At 41.1% G+C, this 20,821-nt stretch overlaps 1 protein-coding gene across 6 annotated transcripts in view; it reads left to right on the top strand.

The window, feature by feature from the left end:
- TENM4 (teneurin transmembrane protein 4) overlaps positions 1-20,821 on the top strand; it is a 358,763-nt gene that overhangs the window by 82,945 nt on the left and 254,997 nt on the right. For 4 of the 6 annotated variants that reach the window (XM_040584315.1, XM_040584317.1, XM_040584318.1 and 1 more), the window contains exon 3: positions 3,789-3,998. The exons of the other annotated variants lie outside the window; for them this stretch is intronic. In XM_040584315.1, coding sequence (XP_040440249.1) covers positions 3,789-3,998 — 210 coding nt within the window. The remainder of the gene's footprint in view (positions 1-3,788; positions 3,999-20,821) is intronic. 6 annotated transcript variants of the gene reach the window in all.

Genomic DNA, 20,821 nt, shown 5'->3' with positions numbered 1-20,821 from the left:
CTGAAGGCATGTTTATTGTTTGTCTTTCTTTTCCCTAACTATTTAGAGTCTGCTCTGGCTGTCTTTTCCCTAAATTTAAAGCTGTTGCCTGAATTTTGCAGAGTTCTTTCGTTAAGTTGGGGAACAGATTCTTCACGTTAATCTATTTCCAAAGTTTGTGTTTCGTAAGTGCTTTCATAAATCTACCAGAGACTGTAAGATATCTTCCCAATTTTTTAAAATCTTAATCTGAAATACTGGTACATAGATAAAACAAAAGTTTATGTTCGGTTTTCCTCCGAATATGTGCAAGTAACGTATCATCCATACAGAGACATTCAACTTATATTATTCCTGCCTCAAGTCCAAAGAACATAATTTTGACTGTTCACTGCAAGCGGATATACAAGATTGTTACAAATTGATGCCAAGGGGCCCATACTTGGAATCCGTTTTGTTTTTCTTTGAGTTAGCTTCCAAATTGCAAGAGTGTGCATAATGAATGTGTTATCTAGTCCTTCTGTTTTGTATTTTTGAAGGAGAAACAGCACATACTGCAAAGTGACTTGGCCTACTTGTTCAGGTTCCATAGCAACCCAGGATTGCTGCGAATTCATTTTGTACTAATCAATTAGAAATTTTGCTCTGGCAGCTGGAATGAAAGTTTACAGGCCGAATCCTGCTTGTTTTACTTGGACCTGCAGCTGCAGTAAATTCAATGAGATACTTGTCTGAGAAGGATACGCACTTGTATCTTTCATTTTTCTGTTGGTTTATTTTTTGCAAAAAGGTCAGATTTAATTTTTGGGTTTCTGTCCAAGCAGAGAAAAGGAGGCAATCTCTTAAAGGTTCCACAACTTAAGACATCCCTGTTTTACAAATAGAGTGGCTGATATGTTAAGAAGAAAGGTATTGCTTTGCTCCCCATATGTTTTAATTGGATGTTGTCAGCACAGAAGACCAGTGCACACCTTCCATCCAGCAGCTTGTCAAATCTTCAATATCTCCAAATCTCGTCCACACCAATATTGTGTGCCAGAAAGAAAATTTTCCAGGGAACACAGTGGTATGTGCCAGTAGCCTTCACAGTGGCGCAGCCCTCAGTAATACTCACGATTCCTAGGGAACCTTCCCTTGTAAAGGTCAGCTCATGCACTGCTGGAAGTGTGTGTAACAACGGGAACTTCTCATGTGCACTCTGAAATGGCACAGTTGATTAAAATCCAAAATTTCCATAACAAAGGTTTCAGGCTTTTTCATAATTTCTCTTTTATCTTTGCCAAAACTGCAATACTGGGAGATGGTAAAAGCTCATACCGAAAAACCCAACCTGCAACCATGTGGAAATGGCAGAAGGTTTCTGATGTGGGCTAACAAAAGCACTGACATTTTGGCTTTAGGGTTATGATTCCAAATTCAGCTCATTCTGCTCCTGGTCTTTATGTTCAGACTACAGACTACATGTACAGATATGCCAAGCGTTCTGTCTGACCAAAACACAGGGACAGCATTGCGGGTCTACTGTAATTTACCACACAAATTTTTGTCACAGGTAGTCACACCATTTACCTCCTTTGTAAGCATTTTTACTGGTCTTTGGGTAAGTGAGTCAGAGATGAGAAATATTTTTTTAAATAATCTAGTTTGTCTTTCTTAATGGCTCGAAGAATGTGTTGTCCAGTTACAAAGGACTCTGAAAAACTGTATGGGTCTATAGGAAGACATAGGTTTAACACCTTCTTTCCATTTCACTCATCATCATGCTAGATTCAGGCTCTGACCATACTATCTTGTTTTGTTAGAAATGCACAGCAAATCAAAGTCATGATTTAAACTTTATTACATGTCAGGGCTCATCAAATCTCCATTGCAGCAAAGAGGATGACGCAAAGTAGACTTTGCTCTTTTCAAGTGCACATCAGAGTTAGAGCTGAATCTCTATTTGCGCGTCAGGGTCTGTGACAGGGAAAGCCGTGCTCATCCACTTGCACAAGCTCCCTTTTTTGCTGTCTCTCTCCAGCTCCTACCAGTAGTTAACACAATGGGAAGGTTACAGCTCTGGCACCACAAAAAGGATCAGGGAGTGTGAAGTGGGCTGCAGATTCCTTAAAAGCTGCATTCCTAAAGGAGGAAGTTCTTTGTTTGGAGGGTTGTCAGAAAGAACAAGACCGGCACAACTCCACTGCTGACCATAACAAAACGCACAGGGCTCACTACTTCTGCTCTCAGTCTGCACGCTGCCCAGACTGCAGTTCATGCAAGAAAGCGTAGGGTCTCTACCAAGACTGGCTTCTCCTTTGGGTGACCACAGTCACTTGAGTGTCTCTGAGCACAGGTACAGTCCTATATTCTCCCCAGTTCCCAGGCTTTGCCTCCCACACCACAATTTCTGCTCTGATTATAATTCAAAATTTATAAGATCTGTATATGCCAGGGAGGTGACAACCAAGGGCTTGTCATGAGAAAAACTGATGACCAAGGTGGAAGGAAACTTAGCAGAACCAGCTTTGGGGGATTTAAATGTTAAACCCACTTTATTGTTTTGGGTTTGTGTCCTTTTCTAAAGTGTTCATATTGTGTTTCATAAGAAATATTGTACAGCTATGTTGTATGCTGTTATGTTCAAAATGTATTTTTTTAGAAACAGATCATTTTTTACGTTTGCTAATTTTCTTGTGCTGACTGTTATTCTTTTATTTTGATGGATTTTGCATGATAACATTTCAGTATTTGGGAAAATATGGGAGATTAATCATTATGACTTCCAGATCAAATGTATCAAGGGGAAAAGCTCATGTTTAAATGCATTGTCCTGTATTTTAACCTATTATATGTCTGTGTTCATATTCCCCCTGTTTTTATTGATGTACTGCACATATCTGACCTCCACGTTTGCCCAATAGTTTTTTCACCAGTTTGGGCGTTCTGATTTCCCAGTTTTGCTTAAAAATCTGATTGGAATAAGACCCTGATAACCATTATTTACAGTGTGCTTTTTGAATTGGATCTACTTGACCTCCATGTACCTGATCCAATTTCCTTGCAGCCAGTAGGTCTCCCTCGATCAGACACAGCTTTATGTAAAATACTATCTAAGAACATAATTTGCTGCATTTCTTATGATTTAATCAATGAAATGACACTGCACAGAGCTTTGCTTCTGCCCTGTGTCAGCACGTTGGTTCGCTGACATGCTTCAACACCACATAGTGATGCCTGGCGCCCTCCTCCACCTTCTGCCCGCCTGAGGGAGGTTTTGGGCTGTTTGCCTTATAAACTCGATAAGGGAATGGTTAAACCCAATCCCCAAAAGGACCTTACCCTTTTCACACAAAATCAGAAATAATTTACCTCACAACACGTCAGGCAAAAGTTTTCCCTTTAGCACAACGCTGCCCGGCGTCGATGCTCGTCTTCGCTGACAGCGAGTACCTGCTCTGTGGCACGAAGCATCTCTCACACCAGGGGCTCCCTCCAAAACCAAAATTACAAAAAAAATTCGGATGGATACGAGTTTTAAGGGAGGGTCACCGCCCGGGGGACAGCGACGCCCCCTCAGCGCCGGCGGGCAGATATGTGCAGTCGGACCCCCTCAGGCTGAGCTGCCCCTTTGGGGCAGGCGTCGAGGGGGGCAGCCTTCCCTCGTTCCCCGACTCAACATTTTTGTCTCTCTGTCTGTGTTTTGTCGGGTTTATTTGTTTACTTTATTTCTTTTTTTTTTTTTTTTTTTTGTGTGTGTGTGTGTCGTTCTCCCCCCCCCCCCCCCCCCCTTTTCTCTCTGTGTGTCCGTGTGTGTTTGTGGCCCGCAGGTCCTCCCCTGCGTTGTTCGTCCGCCTCCTCCACCCCCCCCGAGCAGTCCCCCTCCCCTCCCCCCTCGCCGCCGGCCAATGAGGGCCCGGGGCGGTTGCTGGGCAACGGCGCGGCCCAGCCGGCCGCGGACTCTGACTCTGAGGAAGAGTTTGTCCCTAATTCATTCTTAGTTAAAAGTGGCTCTGGAAACCTCTGTGTCGCCGCCAACGGTGAGTGACTTCTCTCTCTACATACTTTTCTCGCTGGTCCGACAGCCGTGCGCGGGGGTGGAGGTTGGCTTGAGGGTGCGGATGTGCCCTTTGGGTTGGTTTGGGGATTTTGTTCAAAAATAAATAAGTAATTTGGGGAGAGGGGTTAAGGGGAATGGTGGTGGTGGTGGTGGGGAAATCACCTCATAAAGCTTGCAAAACGCAGTGTTGGAAAGGTTCATGCTGGCTGCTGCGCGTGTTGCTGGGTGGCTGTGGTGAGGGATGAGCCACCCACGGTGGTACCTGGGCAGAGCTCCAGAAACTTCCCTGAGTTGAAGGCTGGAGCACTCTCCCCTGATCTTTGGGTGTTTTTGATTTTTTGGTTGTTTTTGTTTTGGTTTGGGGTTTTTTTTGGTGTGTGTGTGTGTGTTTGATTTTGTTGGGCTTTTTTATTTTTCTTTTTTTTTAAAAAACTCCTGACTGAGAAACTCACCAAAGAAACCCCCTTCTCTGTGAGGGTGGCCAGGTGCAGCGGGGGGGGGCTGAGGGGAGGGCGGCCAGGTGGGTCCTGCCACCGCAGCCCCTCAGCACCTGAGAGCGGCCTGGAGCTCCCACTGCTGTCACCGACCTGTCACCAAAGGGGTCGTATAGATGGAAAAGGCAATGCTGAAAACTTGGGAGTTTCCTTGTGAGTTGCGACAGTAGCATCAGCACCCTGTGCTCAGCCTCAGAGGCCAGAGGAGGCTGTCTGCGTCCATGCCTCCCTCAGAGGTGGCTGAGAGATACAGGGTAAGTATTTGAGGCAGCAGCACAACCCAGTGCTTCTGGGATGCTCTAAGACTCCCCAACGGGGAGCTAAGGGTGCTTAGCACCACCGGATGGACTGTGCTGCTTAAACAATTTCAAGAAGAGGAATGAGATTCACAGCTCTCTGCTGCAAAGACAATGAGTCATAAACAGAGAGGTAACGCTCATTGGCAAAGAAATGTGAAATTTCATCAAGGGTAGTGTAACCTGACGAAGTGCAGATTACAGCAGTGGAATAGCAGTGGCCACTCAGGCCGCTGCCATCCGGCTTGAGTGATAATTGCTCACAGGTCTGATTTATGATGAAGGAGAAGGCATTCAAAGATATCTTGAAAGAGAGAAAGAAAGGTGAGAGAGAGGTTTACTGCAGCTGGCAACAGCTTAAAGGCATTTATGTTAAGCTTCTAAGAAGGTTTCTTAGTATGCTGTTATCTCCAAGTAAGGAAAGAAAGTTTGACATTTAATTTGTGTCTCCCTCCACCAACCCCACCACCCCCCATGTTTCCCTCTTCTTTTCTTTTGTTGGATTTGTTATGGTAAAAACTAACTTTACCTTCAGAGGAGGAGGTTATCTCCTCTGGATTGTCATCCTAAGGAGAATAGGGAGAAATACAGTGTCATATTCATTCGGGAAACTTCTTAAAATTCATATCCTCTGTTCAGCATCCCCCCTCCCCTCCCACCCTGTAACACACACACATCTGACTCCTTGCAGTCGCAGTACATTGAAATTTGAAGTCATGTAGATGACCCTCTTGTTGGAAGCAAAGACAAACTCGTGCTCCACCCCATGTTTTCAACATTGAAATGTGTGTATTATCTTTGTTCATTTAGGGAATATATATATACACATACATGCACACTCTCAGGTAAAAAGAGGGAAGAAAGAGAAAGCAAGTGAGATTAAAGACCTTAATCTCTTCTTTTACTAATTAGCTGAACAACAGAGAAAGCAGTGTTCAGAGTCCACAGTGGCTTGACGACATTATTGTATTATTGATGTGCTGGTGAGTTAGAGTTTAGGCTTTTCAGCTGCCTGCTTATTTATGCTCTTTTTTCTCAGTGCTTTTTGCATTGGCTTGTAGACATACTACATTCCCTGAGGCCTTCTTTGTGTGTTGGATTCAGCAGGTTGGTAATAAATATGTCCCACACAAAGACAGGGCGTCTGGGGTCTCATTTGCGTGCTTATTCTAGTTGTTCAGTAATCAGAAGTGCAGGTAATGCCAGCACACTGGTGACCTGTTAGGATCAGCTCAGCATCACACTGCTATCAGGAGGAAAACAAAGGTGACTTATTATGCCACCTATCAACCCATAATCTGAGAGTCCACATGAATAAGAAGTACAGACTATACAAGCCCATCATGTCTAAAACCCACAGACTCTTCTGGCTTCTGTAAATGGATCTAATTGCTTTAGTTCTTTAAGGTTCTGTTTCTACCAGGCTTAGTCAGCTTAAACTTAAAATGACAAAGGCAGGTCTTTATGTTCCTTAAATAGTGAAAATTAGTAAAAGCTTATTTTGGTTAGGACTAAGTTTAATACAGTTAGAGCACTCATTCTCAGAGAATAGTAGCTGTCTCAACAGCAGGACAGCCTGAGAATGCTGTCCAAAGGATTTGTGTTGCACTTTTTAATTGATTGTGGCTAGGTTTTCCTTCCACAGCTGTGTAAACTCAGCCTTAGAGAAGTCCATCCAAAGTAAGTAACACCCAGGGAGCAGCACCGCTGTTACAAATCCCCATGTAAATTGGAAATATAATGCACATGGAACTCAAGAAACATGCTACTTTTTGAAGATATAGTAGGCTATTCTTTATCTAAGTTCCTTTCATTCCAGAAAGGTAATAATGCCTACAGTATTATTTCTACGCTTCCAGGAAAATGTCCAACTAAACTTTAAAATAAAGGCTGGAAAAAACTAATAAGTGTATAAATATGCAGGAGTCTTAGGGCTTCTATTTTTCATTGGATGTATTACAAGCCATTGTTTGGGTTTTTTTCTTATAAGGTAAAAGTAATTTAGAACATTAAAAGTTCCCTATTTTTATTGTACCTATACTATCAGCAGGCACTTATTTTTAAGGAAAAATAACTTTCCAGACTTGGGACATTTTTGCTTTTGTTTTTATATATGTCAACTCCAGAAAATTACTCAAAGTAGCTAGGATGTGAATGTCTCCATGTCATAGAATTATAGAATGGTTTGAGTTGGAAGGGACCTTCAAAGGTCATCTAGTCCTACTTGCCTGCCATGGGCAAGGACATCTTCTACCAGACCAGGTTGCTCAAAGTCCTGTCAAACCTGGCCTTGAACAGTTCCAGGCATAGGGCATCCACAACTTCTCTAAGCAACCTGTTGCATGTCTCACCACTCTCATAGTAAATAATGACTCCCTGATATGAAATCTAAGTCTATCCTTTTTTAGTTTAATACTGTTACCCCTTGTTCTGTCACTACAGGCCCTGGTAAAAAGTATATCTCCATGTTCCTTTAAGTATTGAAAAGTTGCACAGAGCCTTCCCTTCTCCAGGCTAAACAACCCAGCTTTCTCAAATATCTCAAGCTGTTTCCTTTCAGGAACTTGGAAATATCCTGGTTTGAGGATTTCAGCACTAGGCTGCCTTGGGTATATTGGTGAATATTCAGAAACACTAACGAGTTCGTCAGGTTTCTCATCAGTCAGTATATGTATATACTGGTGTGTGGGTATATATGTATATGACTGATGAGAAGCCAGAACTGTCTGAAGACATCCAACTTGTAATCTGATTGTTTTAAGAAACGTGCAAATGCTGTGTTGGGTCAGAACATTGGTCCATGTAGGCAGTGGTATGGAAGGAGAAGCAAAAGCCAATAGGGTTGTAGGGAGGATGCTGACTGGCTGGGAAAGGTTGAGCACTAGCCAAGGGGAGGGATGTAGAACCTGGTGATTGGCTTGGCCGCAGCAGCTCTCTCCATTTGAATCAGTAAATAACAGGAAAAACAAATTAAAATAAAAGTAATAGAGTGTCTCTGGAGAATGGTGTTTAGGAAGAGCACATCAGCCAGACTGTTGCTGTTCACTTCCCTCAGCATCCACAGCTGTGGCACTGGGGAGATAGCAGGTACAGCTCTGCTTAGCACAGCTATGAGGTAGAGTAATGGCTGTTAGACCCATCGGGAGCTAATGTGCAGAGTGACAAAGAACAGATTTTGAAAAATACATTAAATCCATGGAAAGCTGGCATCTAAATTCCTTTCAGAACACTGACCACGTTGCCTCATAGTCAAAGCCAAAGTGTGTAGCTTCTTCCAGCTGTTTCGTCAGTGAGCAGTCACTCGATGTGAAGTGTGCTTTTGCCATTTTGTGGGGTCTTGTGTGTTTCTTTAAGTTGCTCGTATCAGGCAGACAGGAAGGCTGGATGTAGGCGTTTGAAACAACTTCTGCAGAAGGCAGCCACAAAAGCCAAAATAACCTCTTGTTCTGGGCACTTTAATATTCCCAAACACGATTTTGAAGACCAGGGCATGGGCTTTATTTAATTCTAGCAGAGGTGAGGAGATGCTAGAAAGTTGTAAGAACATCTAAAACTGACTCTCCGGTCCTAGAAATTACTTTACTTAGGTGACACTTGAGGTAACATCTACTGTAGTCTCCATAGGAAGGAACTAATACAGTTTGGAGTCTTATCAACCACTTCTGAATATATGTGCCCCAGTTTCTTTGGTTTCTCCCTCATATACATCCCTATTCCAACAACTCTTTGTTCCCCACTGATTAACCAGTCCTGTTCCTTTTCTACCACTAACGGCATTTATTCACAAAAAAAGCAGCAGCGGAGGGTCACGCTGTCAGTCACCCACAGTGACATTGCTGATGGAGAGAGCGAGAGACAGGAGGTAGGCATGATTCACAGTATTATTAGACTTTGAATTCCAAGAGGACTGTTCAGTGTTGTGTGAAGCACGGACAGTGTGGCCCACACCTCAGGCACAGATTGTGATGTCAGTGGATGAGAGGAGGGAAAACCATATTGAGTACATACATAAATATTCCAGGGTTAGATCCCAGGAGATGAGTGCAACTTCCATAGGTCCTTGATTTCAGTGCAAAATAGGCCAAATCAAGACCAGTTTGACCCCAGAAGCTGAAAAAAAACCCCACAATGTGCTGCTTCTACTTAGTGATATCTGCATGAATGAGCCACTTGGCAAAAAAAAATCAGCGGTCAGGGAGTTAATGCAGATTTGTGTACTGCCTTTGCCACTTTTTCTTTGTTTAGAGTGCTGGACATTTTGAAGCAGTAAGTTCCCCTAACATCTTCCTTCTCATTTTTAACTAAATTGGACCAATCTAAGCCTCCTGATTTGTAACCTAAAGAATGTCTCGTATTTTCTGTTTGGGATTTTTTTTTCTTTAATGATCAGCCTTGAGCTGTTGAAGACAAACACCGTTTGTAATTTACCTCCCTTTCCTATCCTTCAGAAAAAGTGTTCCACCTTTTTATTACAAGATTTATGGAAGTAAATCCTTCACAAAAAGGCTGATGAGGACTACTAAAGCCTTGTCTGTGTTTTGTCCAATAGTTTAATTTGATCTAAATTGTGCATTTCTGGCACTTTACACTGAGTAATTGACCAGATCATCTGCCGCTAGTGATGCTGTGGCTGGATTTCTTCTGGACCTAAAGTAAATCATCTTCCAGAAACAGAGGGCATTTTCTACTACAAGTTTTTAATCTACCTATGTTTGTGCTAGGTATTTATTTCCTTAGTATCCTTGATGTATTTGGTGCTGCACACTCTGCCACACAGACGCTGCTGTTTCAGACTCATTCTGCAGGCCAGTGTGACCAGCTGAAAAGCTGAATTTAGCGTCAGCCTGCTTTGCATCAGGCGTCACTCCTCTGAACTTAGGTCTGACTGCAGACAGATGAGTTGTCCTGTAGGAGTCCTGTTTAAGCACAGGCTTAGGTGTTTACAACACTGGGGTGTAAGAGACAGTCACAGAGAAATCAGACTGCAGGAGGGAGCCCAAAAGACATGGAATATTGAAACATTTCAAAGAAAGAATGAGACTTTTTACCAGGGCCTGTGGTGACAGGACAAAAGGCAACAGTTTTAAACTGAGAGAGGGTAGGTTTAGATTGGACATGAGGTTATTTTTTACAGTGGGGGTGATGAGGCACTGGAACAACTTGTCCAGAGAAGCTGTGGATGCCCCATTCCTGGAAGTGTTCAAGGTCAGGCTGGATGGGGCTTTGAGCAACTTGGGCTGGTTGAAGATGTCCCTGCTTATTGCAGGGAGGGTTGGAGTAGATGATCTTTAAAGGTCCCTTCCAATCCAAACCATTCTGTTATTCTATGCAAGCCTTCTAAGAAGTGGAGAATTTTCAGGGATCTAACTGAAGAGAGCAAAAGAACCTTTTATAATGTTATATTAATAATTTATATTTTGCTCATCTAATAATTATTAATAAATCCCAATTAAATTATATCTTTTTTAATGTGAGGGGTAGGTTGTTTGTTTTTCTTTCCAAAAAGGCTTGTGGACTGAGGTTTGATTCTCTTGCTGTGTTTTGTCCTTGCATAGTGCTTTCTTTTGTTTCTTTCTTTACTACTTGATTAAGCATGTTAAGAATAACTATTAATCTCTGCATCGTTTACCAGAAATTTGCAGAGTCCATTAGCAGTCAGTTACCATTACTCATAATGGTAATTCATAATTACAGAAGGGAAACTGAGGAATAGGAAAATACAGCCAATCATTTTCCAAGTGTCTTTAAAAAAGTTAAAAATATTGTTTGGATTACTGTGCTCCCTATTAAAATTTTTTAACCACCACCACACACCCCCACAACATTTAAGCAAGTTCAGGGTGAAAGATCTTAAGGAGAGGAAAGATTTGAAGACGTTTAGTTTAGTGATAGTATTAAAACAATCTTTAATAAAATAACATTTTTTTATAAATCTGTGGTGATGAATGAAAAAAATACAATGGTAGGAGAGGTGCCTGAAAAAAAAGGTTTTTTGAAAACCATTTTTATATAATTTTTCACTGAATTTATCCTCTAGTTTGGGAACATGTTCAGAGTTCAGCCAGAGAACCTGTGACCCAAATTCCTCCCTTTTAATTTTAGTGAGAAAACTAAACAATAGACTAATTAATTATAAGCTTTCAATTTACTTAGAGGCATTTCAGGCCATCAGGGTGTGAATCATCCTGAGAAGATTCCTCCTTTTCCACTTATTGTGGAAAGAGCTGTGTCTGACTGTAGGTCCATAGGAGCTTGAGAATTCAGTTAGGAGGTCGTTTTGGCTTGATTTTCACAGTTGTCATCTACTTGAACTCACTAGAACTGTCCAGAAATTCACGGGCATATTTGAAAATTTGTCCTCAAGTCATTCTTCCAACTTTTTATCTGTTGTAAAGATGGCAACAAGGTTCATGTTTTGAATTCTCAAGCATCAGTCATTGCCTCTTAGACCCTGAAGATCAAGTAAGAAGTTGTAAACTGGCAGGTGTGAGGAGGCTCAGATCATTAATTATTCCTACTCCTATTCACTTAGTGCTGGAGCTGTCCCTTTGAGCTTTTGTTCCTCCAGTTTCACCCTTCCTACCAGGAGGAAAATTCAGAAAGATTTCAGTGTGCAAGCTGCAGACCTTTCAGAGGACATGAAGCTCTAGAAATGCCTGCTCACCTTTCTGTCACTTAAGCTCTGGCCCCATGAATTCACTTTGCATCCTGAGAGTATTTGTTTAACCTGGCAGTTGTTTGGCTTCAGGATGAGCCAAAGGTGAGAGGCAAATCATTTGCTATAGGACTAGATTCTTATCGCCAGTATCGGTGGGAGGCATTTGGATTAGATTCCTAGCATAATGAGGGTCAAATCCTGACCCAGCTAAAATCCTTTAGCTCAAACAGGGTAACGTTTGGTCAGGAGTGGATAATATGAATACACAACAAGTCAGGGTTGAGGGGTTTTTTTGGTGCTTTTTTTTTATATATATTTTTTTTTCAAAGAATAAATACCCCAAAGAGAACAAAGCAAAGTTATGATTGTCACATTCAGTGAAGGGCAGCAATGAAATGAGTCACCTTTCCAGGCCAGTGGGGAACACACTGAATCAGTTAAAAGCAGATTTATAGCTTTTTAGCTGTGATAAAACCATATCAGTGTGTATATGAATTTACATAGGAGTAGGGTGGTTTTTTTCTTCCTTTTAATGCAAGCCACATTGGAAAGTGTGCACAAAGGAGCCCCACTCTGAGGAAAGACAACTGGAACAAATTATATGCATTCAGACTTCTTAAACTGAATTGGCAGCAGAAATATTCCTGGTAACCTGAGCATTACAGCAGCATTGGTATAGTTAAGGTTATGTCAGCATTTCCATTAGAAACCCCTACTTTCAGAGGTTTATATCTTCAGTAAAAATTCGCTGTGGGTTGAAATTTGACAAGCTGTGCAAGGTTTCATCTGAGATGGATTTTTTTTTACCTTTTTCTTTACAAAATTGGGGAGAAAATTCAGTTTAAAGAGCCCAGCTACGAGAGCACAAACAAAAATAGCAGCATTCTGGCTTTGATCTTTTTCAATGTTAAAAAAAAATATGTTTCTTTCTTTACAGTGTAACTACCAAATGTGCAACAAAATCTTGCTCTGAAGAAGGAATTAATCATTACGCTATTAAAGGAAATGAAACATTAATTTATGGCCCATTAGATGCTTTTTCACTGCAGGACTGCCAGTGTTTTGGTCTACCTCAGGTTATACTGGGAGATTTGTGACTAGCATGAAACAAAGCCCCCAGAGGAGCAGGTTCTGTGTGGAAAAAATGCTTCTGGGCAGCTTTAGGAGAATAAAACATTGAAGGCAGAGTTGTCCAGAGATTGGAGCAAGTGCTAGGAATTCAGCCTTCTGGTTTCTGCCACAGGCTTCTCAGCTAAAAAACTTAGCCTTGGTTTTCTCCATTGTAAATGGAAGATAGAGCAAGCTGTTGGCTTCAGTATCCTTCCAAACTGTTTCTTCATCTGTGTGATATTACTGGAGCTAGCTGTGGTTTAGACTATGGTGAACAAGTAGACAAAAAGGGACTTGTGGCTCCATACTTGCAGACATCAGGTTTCAGAAAGTAAGCTTCTCTGCTTCTCCCTGCCCCCAAATCTTTTCAGATTTTTGGGTACACAGCATTGAACTTACTTCTGGGTATGTATCATCTCTGAGCTGATGCCTGTATGGCTGAGGATCTGTGTGTGCTCTCAATTCCTGCAGTGTTGTGTGTCTTCTACACTTTCAAAAGTTATTGCTGATGTTCATCAGAACTTTTTCCGTTCACCAGATAAAAGCTAGTGTGGAAGTGCAAAGTGTTATAAAATGCAGGAAGGAAGTCTGATGCTCTTGTACTTGTGGCTGCATTGTGTTATTACTGTGAAATGGATCTCTCAATTGGGAACAATCTCAAACTTTGGGAAAGCTTGTTCCATTAGCTGTTTTCAAGCCATATGTCTCCATTTTAAAATGAGGACCTGGGGGCTTTGAATTTTATTTATAAGTTGAAACGTGCTGGTCACTGTGAACCAGTGATTAATTTGTAAGGGAGAAGATGCCAGAAGTCTCACTCGGACCTGTGTGTTCTTTCAAACTAAACATCAATAACAGCATAGCCTCAGAAGATGATGTCTCCCCCTACTTCCTCCTCCATCGTTTCTGTGCTTTGCATTATTCGCTGTGTTTATTGTAACACACTATTAATCTCAACCACAGCATTCAAGCCATCATGTGACCGCCAACAAATTCTTCAGCTAAAGCAGTGATAGCTTTAGGTATTCTGGGCAGAAGCTTTGATAGTGTGAGTAGAAGGGAAAGGAGCAGGTTAAAATGTTTGAGGTAGTAACTCAGAGGAAAAAGTGCCTTCTGTGAATACAGCATGAGTTTTCTGAAAAATGGTATTTGGAACATGACATGAGGGGATAGTGCAGCTTCTTGCTGTGTGTGTATGAACCACGGTGTATCCTTTGAAGTTACTTCCCATGTGTACCTGGGTGCAAAGCAGTAGGGTTGTTTTGTGCAAGAGAGGGCAACCCTTAACCGTGTGTCTAACAGCAGGACCAAGCCCTTAGTGCCCATACTTGGTAGTAAAGCTGATGTGATAGACAGTTATGGCACAGAAGAAGCCTTTGATCTTGGAGGGCTTTATATGAAAGACTGTCACAGTTCCTTAGAGTCAATTGGGTTAAGCCTTTGAGGACTACAAGCCCCAGTATATGCATCCTACATAAGAATTAATTTTGCTGGCAGTTTGGAAAACACCAGAATTTGAAGGGTTAAAAGTTTTGTTTGTTTTTAATTCCTGCTATGTGAATTGCGAGAAACCCCCCAAAAAGAGATAGAATACCTGGTATAGTGTTTTAAATGCATGATCGGCATTAGCTCAAAATCTATGAGTTTGGTATTTTGTTGTAAGTAATGCCTGGAAATGGGAGTCAGAAGATTGGTGGCTGGTGACACTTTGTGACCTCGGCCAAGTGACCTAAGTGCTGGTGCCTCACTCTTCCATGAATAAAATGGGAGATCATGATCATTGTTTGATTCTTACAAGCTTTGCACATTAGTAGATTGTTGCTTGAAAATGAAAAATACTGTTATGCTCCCACTCCATTCTGCTGATACGTCCACAGCATTGCAGGGCTTTACTGCTGGCTTTTAACATGTGCTCGCATCTCCACAGGTAAGGGCTGGTGATGCCGGCAAGTTTAGGCACTCTTTTTCTATCATGTCTTCAAAGTCTTCCCTGACTTCTAACGGGGAAGATTAAATAGAGCTTTTTTTCTCTTTCCATGTGATAATTAGGTTTATTAATGGAAGCCTGCTAATTAAAGTGTATTCCATATAAAGCAAAGAAAGTGTAGCAAAAAGACAAAATGGTTCAAACTGTACGACAGAAGCTGATAAAATTCAGACATATATCACATTTCTGCTTACAATAGGTCAGCTGATATTGACATGTCAAAGTAGCACGAAAATATACAACCATTCACTAAAAGCAGCAATGGTGGGGTGAAAGACCAGTGACTCCATTTTACTTGAACTGCTGAAGCCTAAATCTGCCCTCTTTGCTCATCAAATGTCTCAGACACCAAGTAGTTTTATTATTAAGAGTGGTCAAAATAAGAAGGCCAGACTGGCCCTGATTAATAACCTCCTAATTGTTCCTAACCTTTCACTTCTTAGGTCATCAGCATTATTTGGTAATTAAACCCACAAAATATAGCAAGAGTGTTTAGGGTGCCTTTCAGAGGAGCCTAAAAATTACTGTTGCCACTTGTCTTTCTTACCTGTTCTAACTGAAGATGCCCTAGCAGGGCAGTAAATTCACAGAAATCATAGACTATCTCGAGTTGGAAGGGAGCCATAATTACAGGCGATTTTTACCTATTGTCTTAAAATATATTGTTCCTTTCTGGAGGATCTGAGCCTTTTTCTGTTGCATTAAATTTCTGTAGGTTTTCAAGGTATTTCTAGATGTCCTGCCAATTTAGTCTCTTAATCTTGGTGTGTTTCATTTTCTTTCTGTCTAAGTAAGACCTGCGTTGTAGAGACAAAAATCTGCCTCTCAGAATTATTGAGGTTAAGCAGGTTATAATTTCAGTGTTTTGGACACCTCAGAATAAGAGGTGTTCGATAAGTACAACATGCTGCGAATAGGGAAAAGCATTCTGAAATAAGTGGCCATATTTCTTTTTGGCGTTTGGGGGGAAGGGGTGTTGTAGTGGCCAGGCTGGTAAGATGAGAGTCTGTGTCATCATATGCACTATTCAAAACCAGCCAGCCCTGACAGCTCAGGAATTGGGCTCCAGGTTCTCCCACATGAGGAGAGAATTGAGCTTTGTGACCTGCTTCAGAAAAATTCAAGTAGCGACACATGCCTCATTAGCATGACAGCTATGGGAGTGGGCTTGGGATATAATAAAGTGCTGCAAGACCTTGGAGTGCTTCAGCAGGAAAGCTCGCAAGTGTAAAATCGATGCTTTTGATACATTAGGTGGTAATGGAAGAAGCACAGCACAGAAGTGGTATGATCGGATGATTTAGTTATAGCTATAAATCTAGTGGCAGTATCGTCGCAACGTGATAGGACACAGCATTTCATAAGGAGCGTGGCATAAAGATTCATCCATTAGTCAAGTCTGGTGTTGAAGCACGTGTGGGTGTGGGTTTCATTACTGATATAAATGACAGAGTGGTTCATTCTGGCAAACACACTGAGTAAAACAAGGATACTTTGTAGCAAATGAGCACTTTAGACAGAGGTGCCGATATTTGGATTCTGTATAGGTATTTTTGGTATAAAATTGTTTTGGTGAAATGGAAATCAGCATGGTTTATTCCAGGGTAAAACTAATACTTACACACTGACCCCTTCCTTGCCCTACCCTGCCTGGCTGAATGTGAAGATTTTGTAAAAATTCTCCAGAGTCACATTTCAACAGTAAAACTACAACTGCTTGATGGTTGCTTGTCCTATGTTTTAATGTAAATCAGCTCTTTTCCTTGCTACTCAGTTTACATAAATTCTGCCTTAAAATCACCTTAGACAAGTTCTCTCCCTGAAACTGAATGGCTACATGAGACTATCAGAAGGTTCTACATTCTACCTCAAGCCATATTGTTCCTCATTCAGGCATTTTATTTTTAAATTCAGGCTTCCTCTTTAATTACCATCATTTTTGCTGTCCTTCTTTGTACTGCAGTCAGTTTTTCTATGCCTCTCTAATAGTGTGGGACAACTGAGGTTGGTGTAGCTTCACATATGCAATGAGTACCCAAAGACAGATGGGTCAAGTAAAAACAGAAGGAGATGGCATTGCTTCCTGCTATTAATGTATGCTTGATTAGGAAAAATATCATTATGACTAGTATAGAGGAGTAGCAAGTCAGAGGACACAAAGCAGATTTTAGTGGTTTTGTAGAATGAGTTACAGAAAGCCTGACTGTTGCTGCCTGTAACTTTTCTGATACACCAGTGAAACTTGAAACAAGAGGTCGTTTCAAGGGGTAATAGCTTCCAGCCAAAATGTTCTTCAGTCTACCAGACCACCCATCCTTTCTTTATCAATGAGGTCAAAATAATAGCAGTACTTGACACTTTTACTACAGATGGGTAAAATCTGTTGTGTCACCGGTAGATATTTCCAGAAACCTAACCCATGTAACTGTTTTTAATAGAAGTAGTTATATTGTACCTTGCCTGTGTATATCTCTAAGCAATTAGGAAACAGTAGGTCTCCTGGTACCTCCTTGAATCAGATAAGTGTGATTATCTCCATTTTACAGAGGTCACAAGTGACTAGCTTGAGGTCACCCAGGCATTCTGTGATACCATCACGGTGGGATTCATCCCCCCTTATTCTCCTGTTTCTGAAACAACCACTACACTATGTTCTTTCCCAAAAGCTACTCAGAGACACTTAACAAAATTGAGCGCTTTGGCGCAATTGATTTCTAACAGTCTGCGAGGAATTTCCTACACCTGATTTCATCCACTGAAAATGGCTTAGTATGATTAGGAATTTCCCCAGTTTACAGACAACCACAGTGTTCATGCATGGAATTCATATAAAATACACAAATATGGACAGTACTACTTATATCTAGATCTGCATCAAATATCCTGTTTGCTAATGGAATGACAAAGGGTTTTCAAACACAGTTGTGAAATTTGTAAAGGCACTTTAACTACCTATTTGAAAATTCTGTCCTGGTTTTTATTCACATTAATTTCTGAAAAGGGAATTTAGGCTTGTGCTGAATATTGTGGTAGCTTTTGTTTAAAACAGTTTGGTTTGTCTTCCATTTCTTCTCCGCAAAAACTCTTGAGCGGTTTATATCTGTGTCAGTCCATGCCAGAAGATCCTCCAATCTGTCTTGTGATAAAACACAAATAATTCTGTGACTGAACTGTGGGTTTGTTGCTGTCATGTGGAAAGCTGACTAAAGCCCTTTAATTTATGAAATGCTACGTAGTACTCAAAAGATTGCCTAAATATTTTACTGCATGTCACTTTTTGTTGGAAACCAGAACCCATATTTGCTGTGTAATCCATTAAGTAGAACCTCTTCAAATTGCTAAATGGGAGTTTGTATATGCTAACTTTTATCTGACAACTTCAAACACATCTCAGGGCTCTTGCATCTTTTTTACTATTTACCTCCATCCTGGCTTAGGGTAATATTTATGTGCAGGATTTAGAGGTGATCTTAAAGCTTTCATGTTTCTTTTTTTCCCCAAATTGTTCTTTGCAGGGCACTGGAAGGGGGTAACATTTAAGGTCCCTTCAAAGAATGTGGATAACTTTCATCTGCTCAGATGCTAAGAGAGTAGGTTGTTTGCATGCTACAATGATTGATAAATTATTGTATGCAAGAGGTAATGATAATGTTTGAAGTTTTACAGAACTAATTTCCCTGGAAGTTTTTCAGCACAGTAGCCATGGAAGACTTATTTCAGGTAGTCTGAGGAGCTGAAGGAAAGAGAAAGGATCTTTAGAGATTGGCATAAGTGACTTGCATGGCAGAAAGATAATCCCTGAACACACCTGTGCAGTAGAAACATGACGTGTGGATTAGTTTTGTACTTAATCTGTCACTCTGGCATTCCCTTCATGAATCGCCTGAGTGGTTTCTGCTGGCCCAGATCAAGTGTCACTGCAGCTTCAGCAGCAGCCGCAGGAGCGCTAGTGGATTTTGATACCAACCAAGGTAAATTTGTTTGTTCATTTTGAGTCTGGTGTCTGAGCTGGAATTTTAATGGTGTGAAAAATGAGGGGAGGAAAGACAAAGAAATAACCTGAGCACTGAAACACAGTGCTCAAAACAATTTCTCAAACTTTGCATTCACATGTGCTGCCCTTTTCACAAGCCCATCCCTTATCCCAGTAAAGTGGAATTCTGCTGTTAGTGTTATTCTGCCAGAGTGTGTAGCATAAGAGTAGCCTTAAGTGCCTGGTCCTGCAGTTGCAATCCTTCCAGCTAGACTTTGCACTTACTGAACCGTAGTTTCTCTTGTTCTACAGATTTTCTTGTGTTTTTCATTTTGCACTGTGAGAGTCCAAAGTCTTGCACTGGGTGACTGCATGTCTGTAAAAACATGGGTTTTGTAATTTCGGGAAAATTATTCTTGACTCTCAGCGTGCTCCATACAAAAGATTGGAAGTGAGAAAAAGAGAAAAGATTATAAGGATCTGTCTGTGATTTCTGCCGCTGCTGTGCATTTTGGAGAAAATGGCTCACTTGGATGAAGTACTTGTTGCAAAAGCCAAACTTCTGGCAGAAGAAAGAACATTAAATTCCAACCTGTAAACATTAAGGAAAGGGGGAAGAAGAGGGTAGGAAAAGACCTAAAAGCACGGAAGAAAGCTTTGTTTCAAATATATTTGAGTTTCAGATTGGTCTGGTGTACTTCCTGTGGCGTTGGAGTGCTGTAAATTGGAAGCGCTCAGGTTGGAAACAGGTCTGAAGCACCAATTTCTGAGCCCAAATAGAGTTGCACTTACTGCCAGAATGGTTTATTCAGCTTGCTGGATGGGGGCCAAAGGAACTGACCGCCCTGTGAGCTGAAAACGGTGCCAGCCAGCTGAAGAATAACATTGCTTTGACTGAAACGGCAACTGTTTGTTTGTTCTTCCAGCAAAAGGGGGGAAAAAAGCAGCTTTTAGTGCTGGTGGTGACAAGAGAAGGTTAAAAATTGAAGAGAAAAAAGTAAGATTATTGTGAGAGAGAATGAAAGGTTTAGGGGCAAATTTTTCTCCTTGGTTACACTTACCTTGTTGCTTCGTCTTCACTGGTTTATAATTAAAAGAAAAGCTTGCTCTTCATTAGCTTCAACATATAGGTTGTTTTCTTTCTTCTTCTGAAATATGGTAAATTCTTCTATATGATAAATTACCTTTGCTAATAATGGTTATAATCTACCAAACCCACTAGTTAGTGTAGGCACTGTCACAGCACCATGTGGTAGTTGTGGAGGTGGCAAGTCATAGTTTCTCATGTGTTAACAGAAAAGTACTTCACTGAGTAAATCAACAATTGAATGTGACTTAGGATTTGATCTCAATGATTTTAGCAGGAGTTTAAGGTGAGCAAAATATGCAAGCTCAGGTATTTTCAGGTCTTCTTTTTAAGTGACTCATGGAAAGGCTGGCTTCTCCTGATGGTTTTGTGGGCTGTTCCATTGTGAGTTTACGATGGATCACTTCTTGCTCTCAGCCTGTAGCATGCCATAGCTCCTCACGTGCTCTACCGCAGAACCATTTGAGTGCTGAAACTGCCTTGGCTGGAGAACTTCTTGTTTGACACTGCCATTTCGCACATACTGTTTGACTTGGTCTTCTTGCTTATTTATTCTGAGAGCTTTCATACCATTTGGATGCTAATAGCTGGCCGGATCACATGCAAAAGGCGCTGGCAGAGAGCTGGCAGTCATGCCACAGGAGTTGCTGCCTGCTGGATTGTAGCTGGTCTAAGGTCAGGCTGGCAGCACCCGACAAGCTCAGCTGGTGCCAAGTTACTCCTTGCCCTCTCTCTGTGCCACACTCATCCTCAGGGAATGTCCACCTTGCCTTTTTATAGTTGCTATGCAACTGTCAAAACTTCCTTTTTTCTCCAGCTTGTTAGTGTTTCTGGTAAGATAAACAGTTCCAGTTAGGTGATATTACTGGTGATATTAGTAGCATTTTTTTCTGCATGTGTCAGGGCAAATCCTGCATTTGATTTTGCTACCTCTGGAGGTGTTTGGTGCTTATTTCAGTCTGCCAGCCCCTAGAATTTTCCAATTAGCCAATAATTTCAGTCCAACTAAAAGAAGAGTAAAGTGAAATTGTTGGTGCACCTTATTTTATTTAAACAGGTTTAAACATAGGACAGCAACAGACAGTCAAACTGAAGAGGAATAAAATAAAAAATATGTTATTAATTACATTTTCATAATAATTTTAAGATTGAAAAATATTGAAATATTAATATTTCAATCTAATGATTTGGGGGGTGA

Source organism: Falco naumanni, chromosome 2 (assembly GCF_017639655.2).
Source record: "Falco naumanni isolate bFalNau1 chromosome 2, bFalNau1.pat, whole genome shotgun sequence".
Lineage (NCBI taxonomy): Eukaryota > Metazoa > Chordata > Aves > Falconiformes > Falconidae > Falco > Falco naumanni.
Note: the sequence above shows the minus strand (reverse complement) of the source record. Positions and strands in the feature narration are given on the sequence as shown.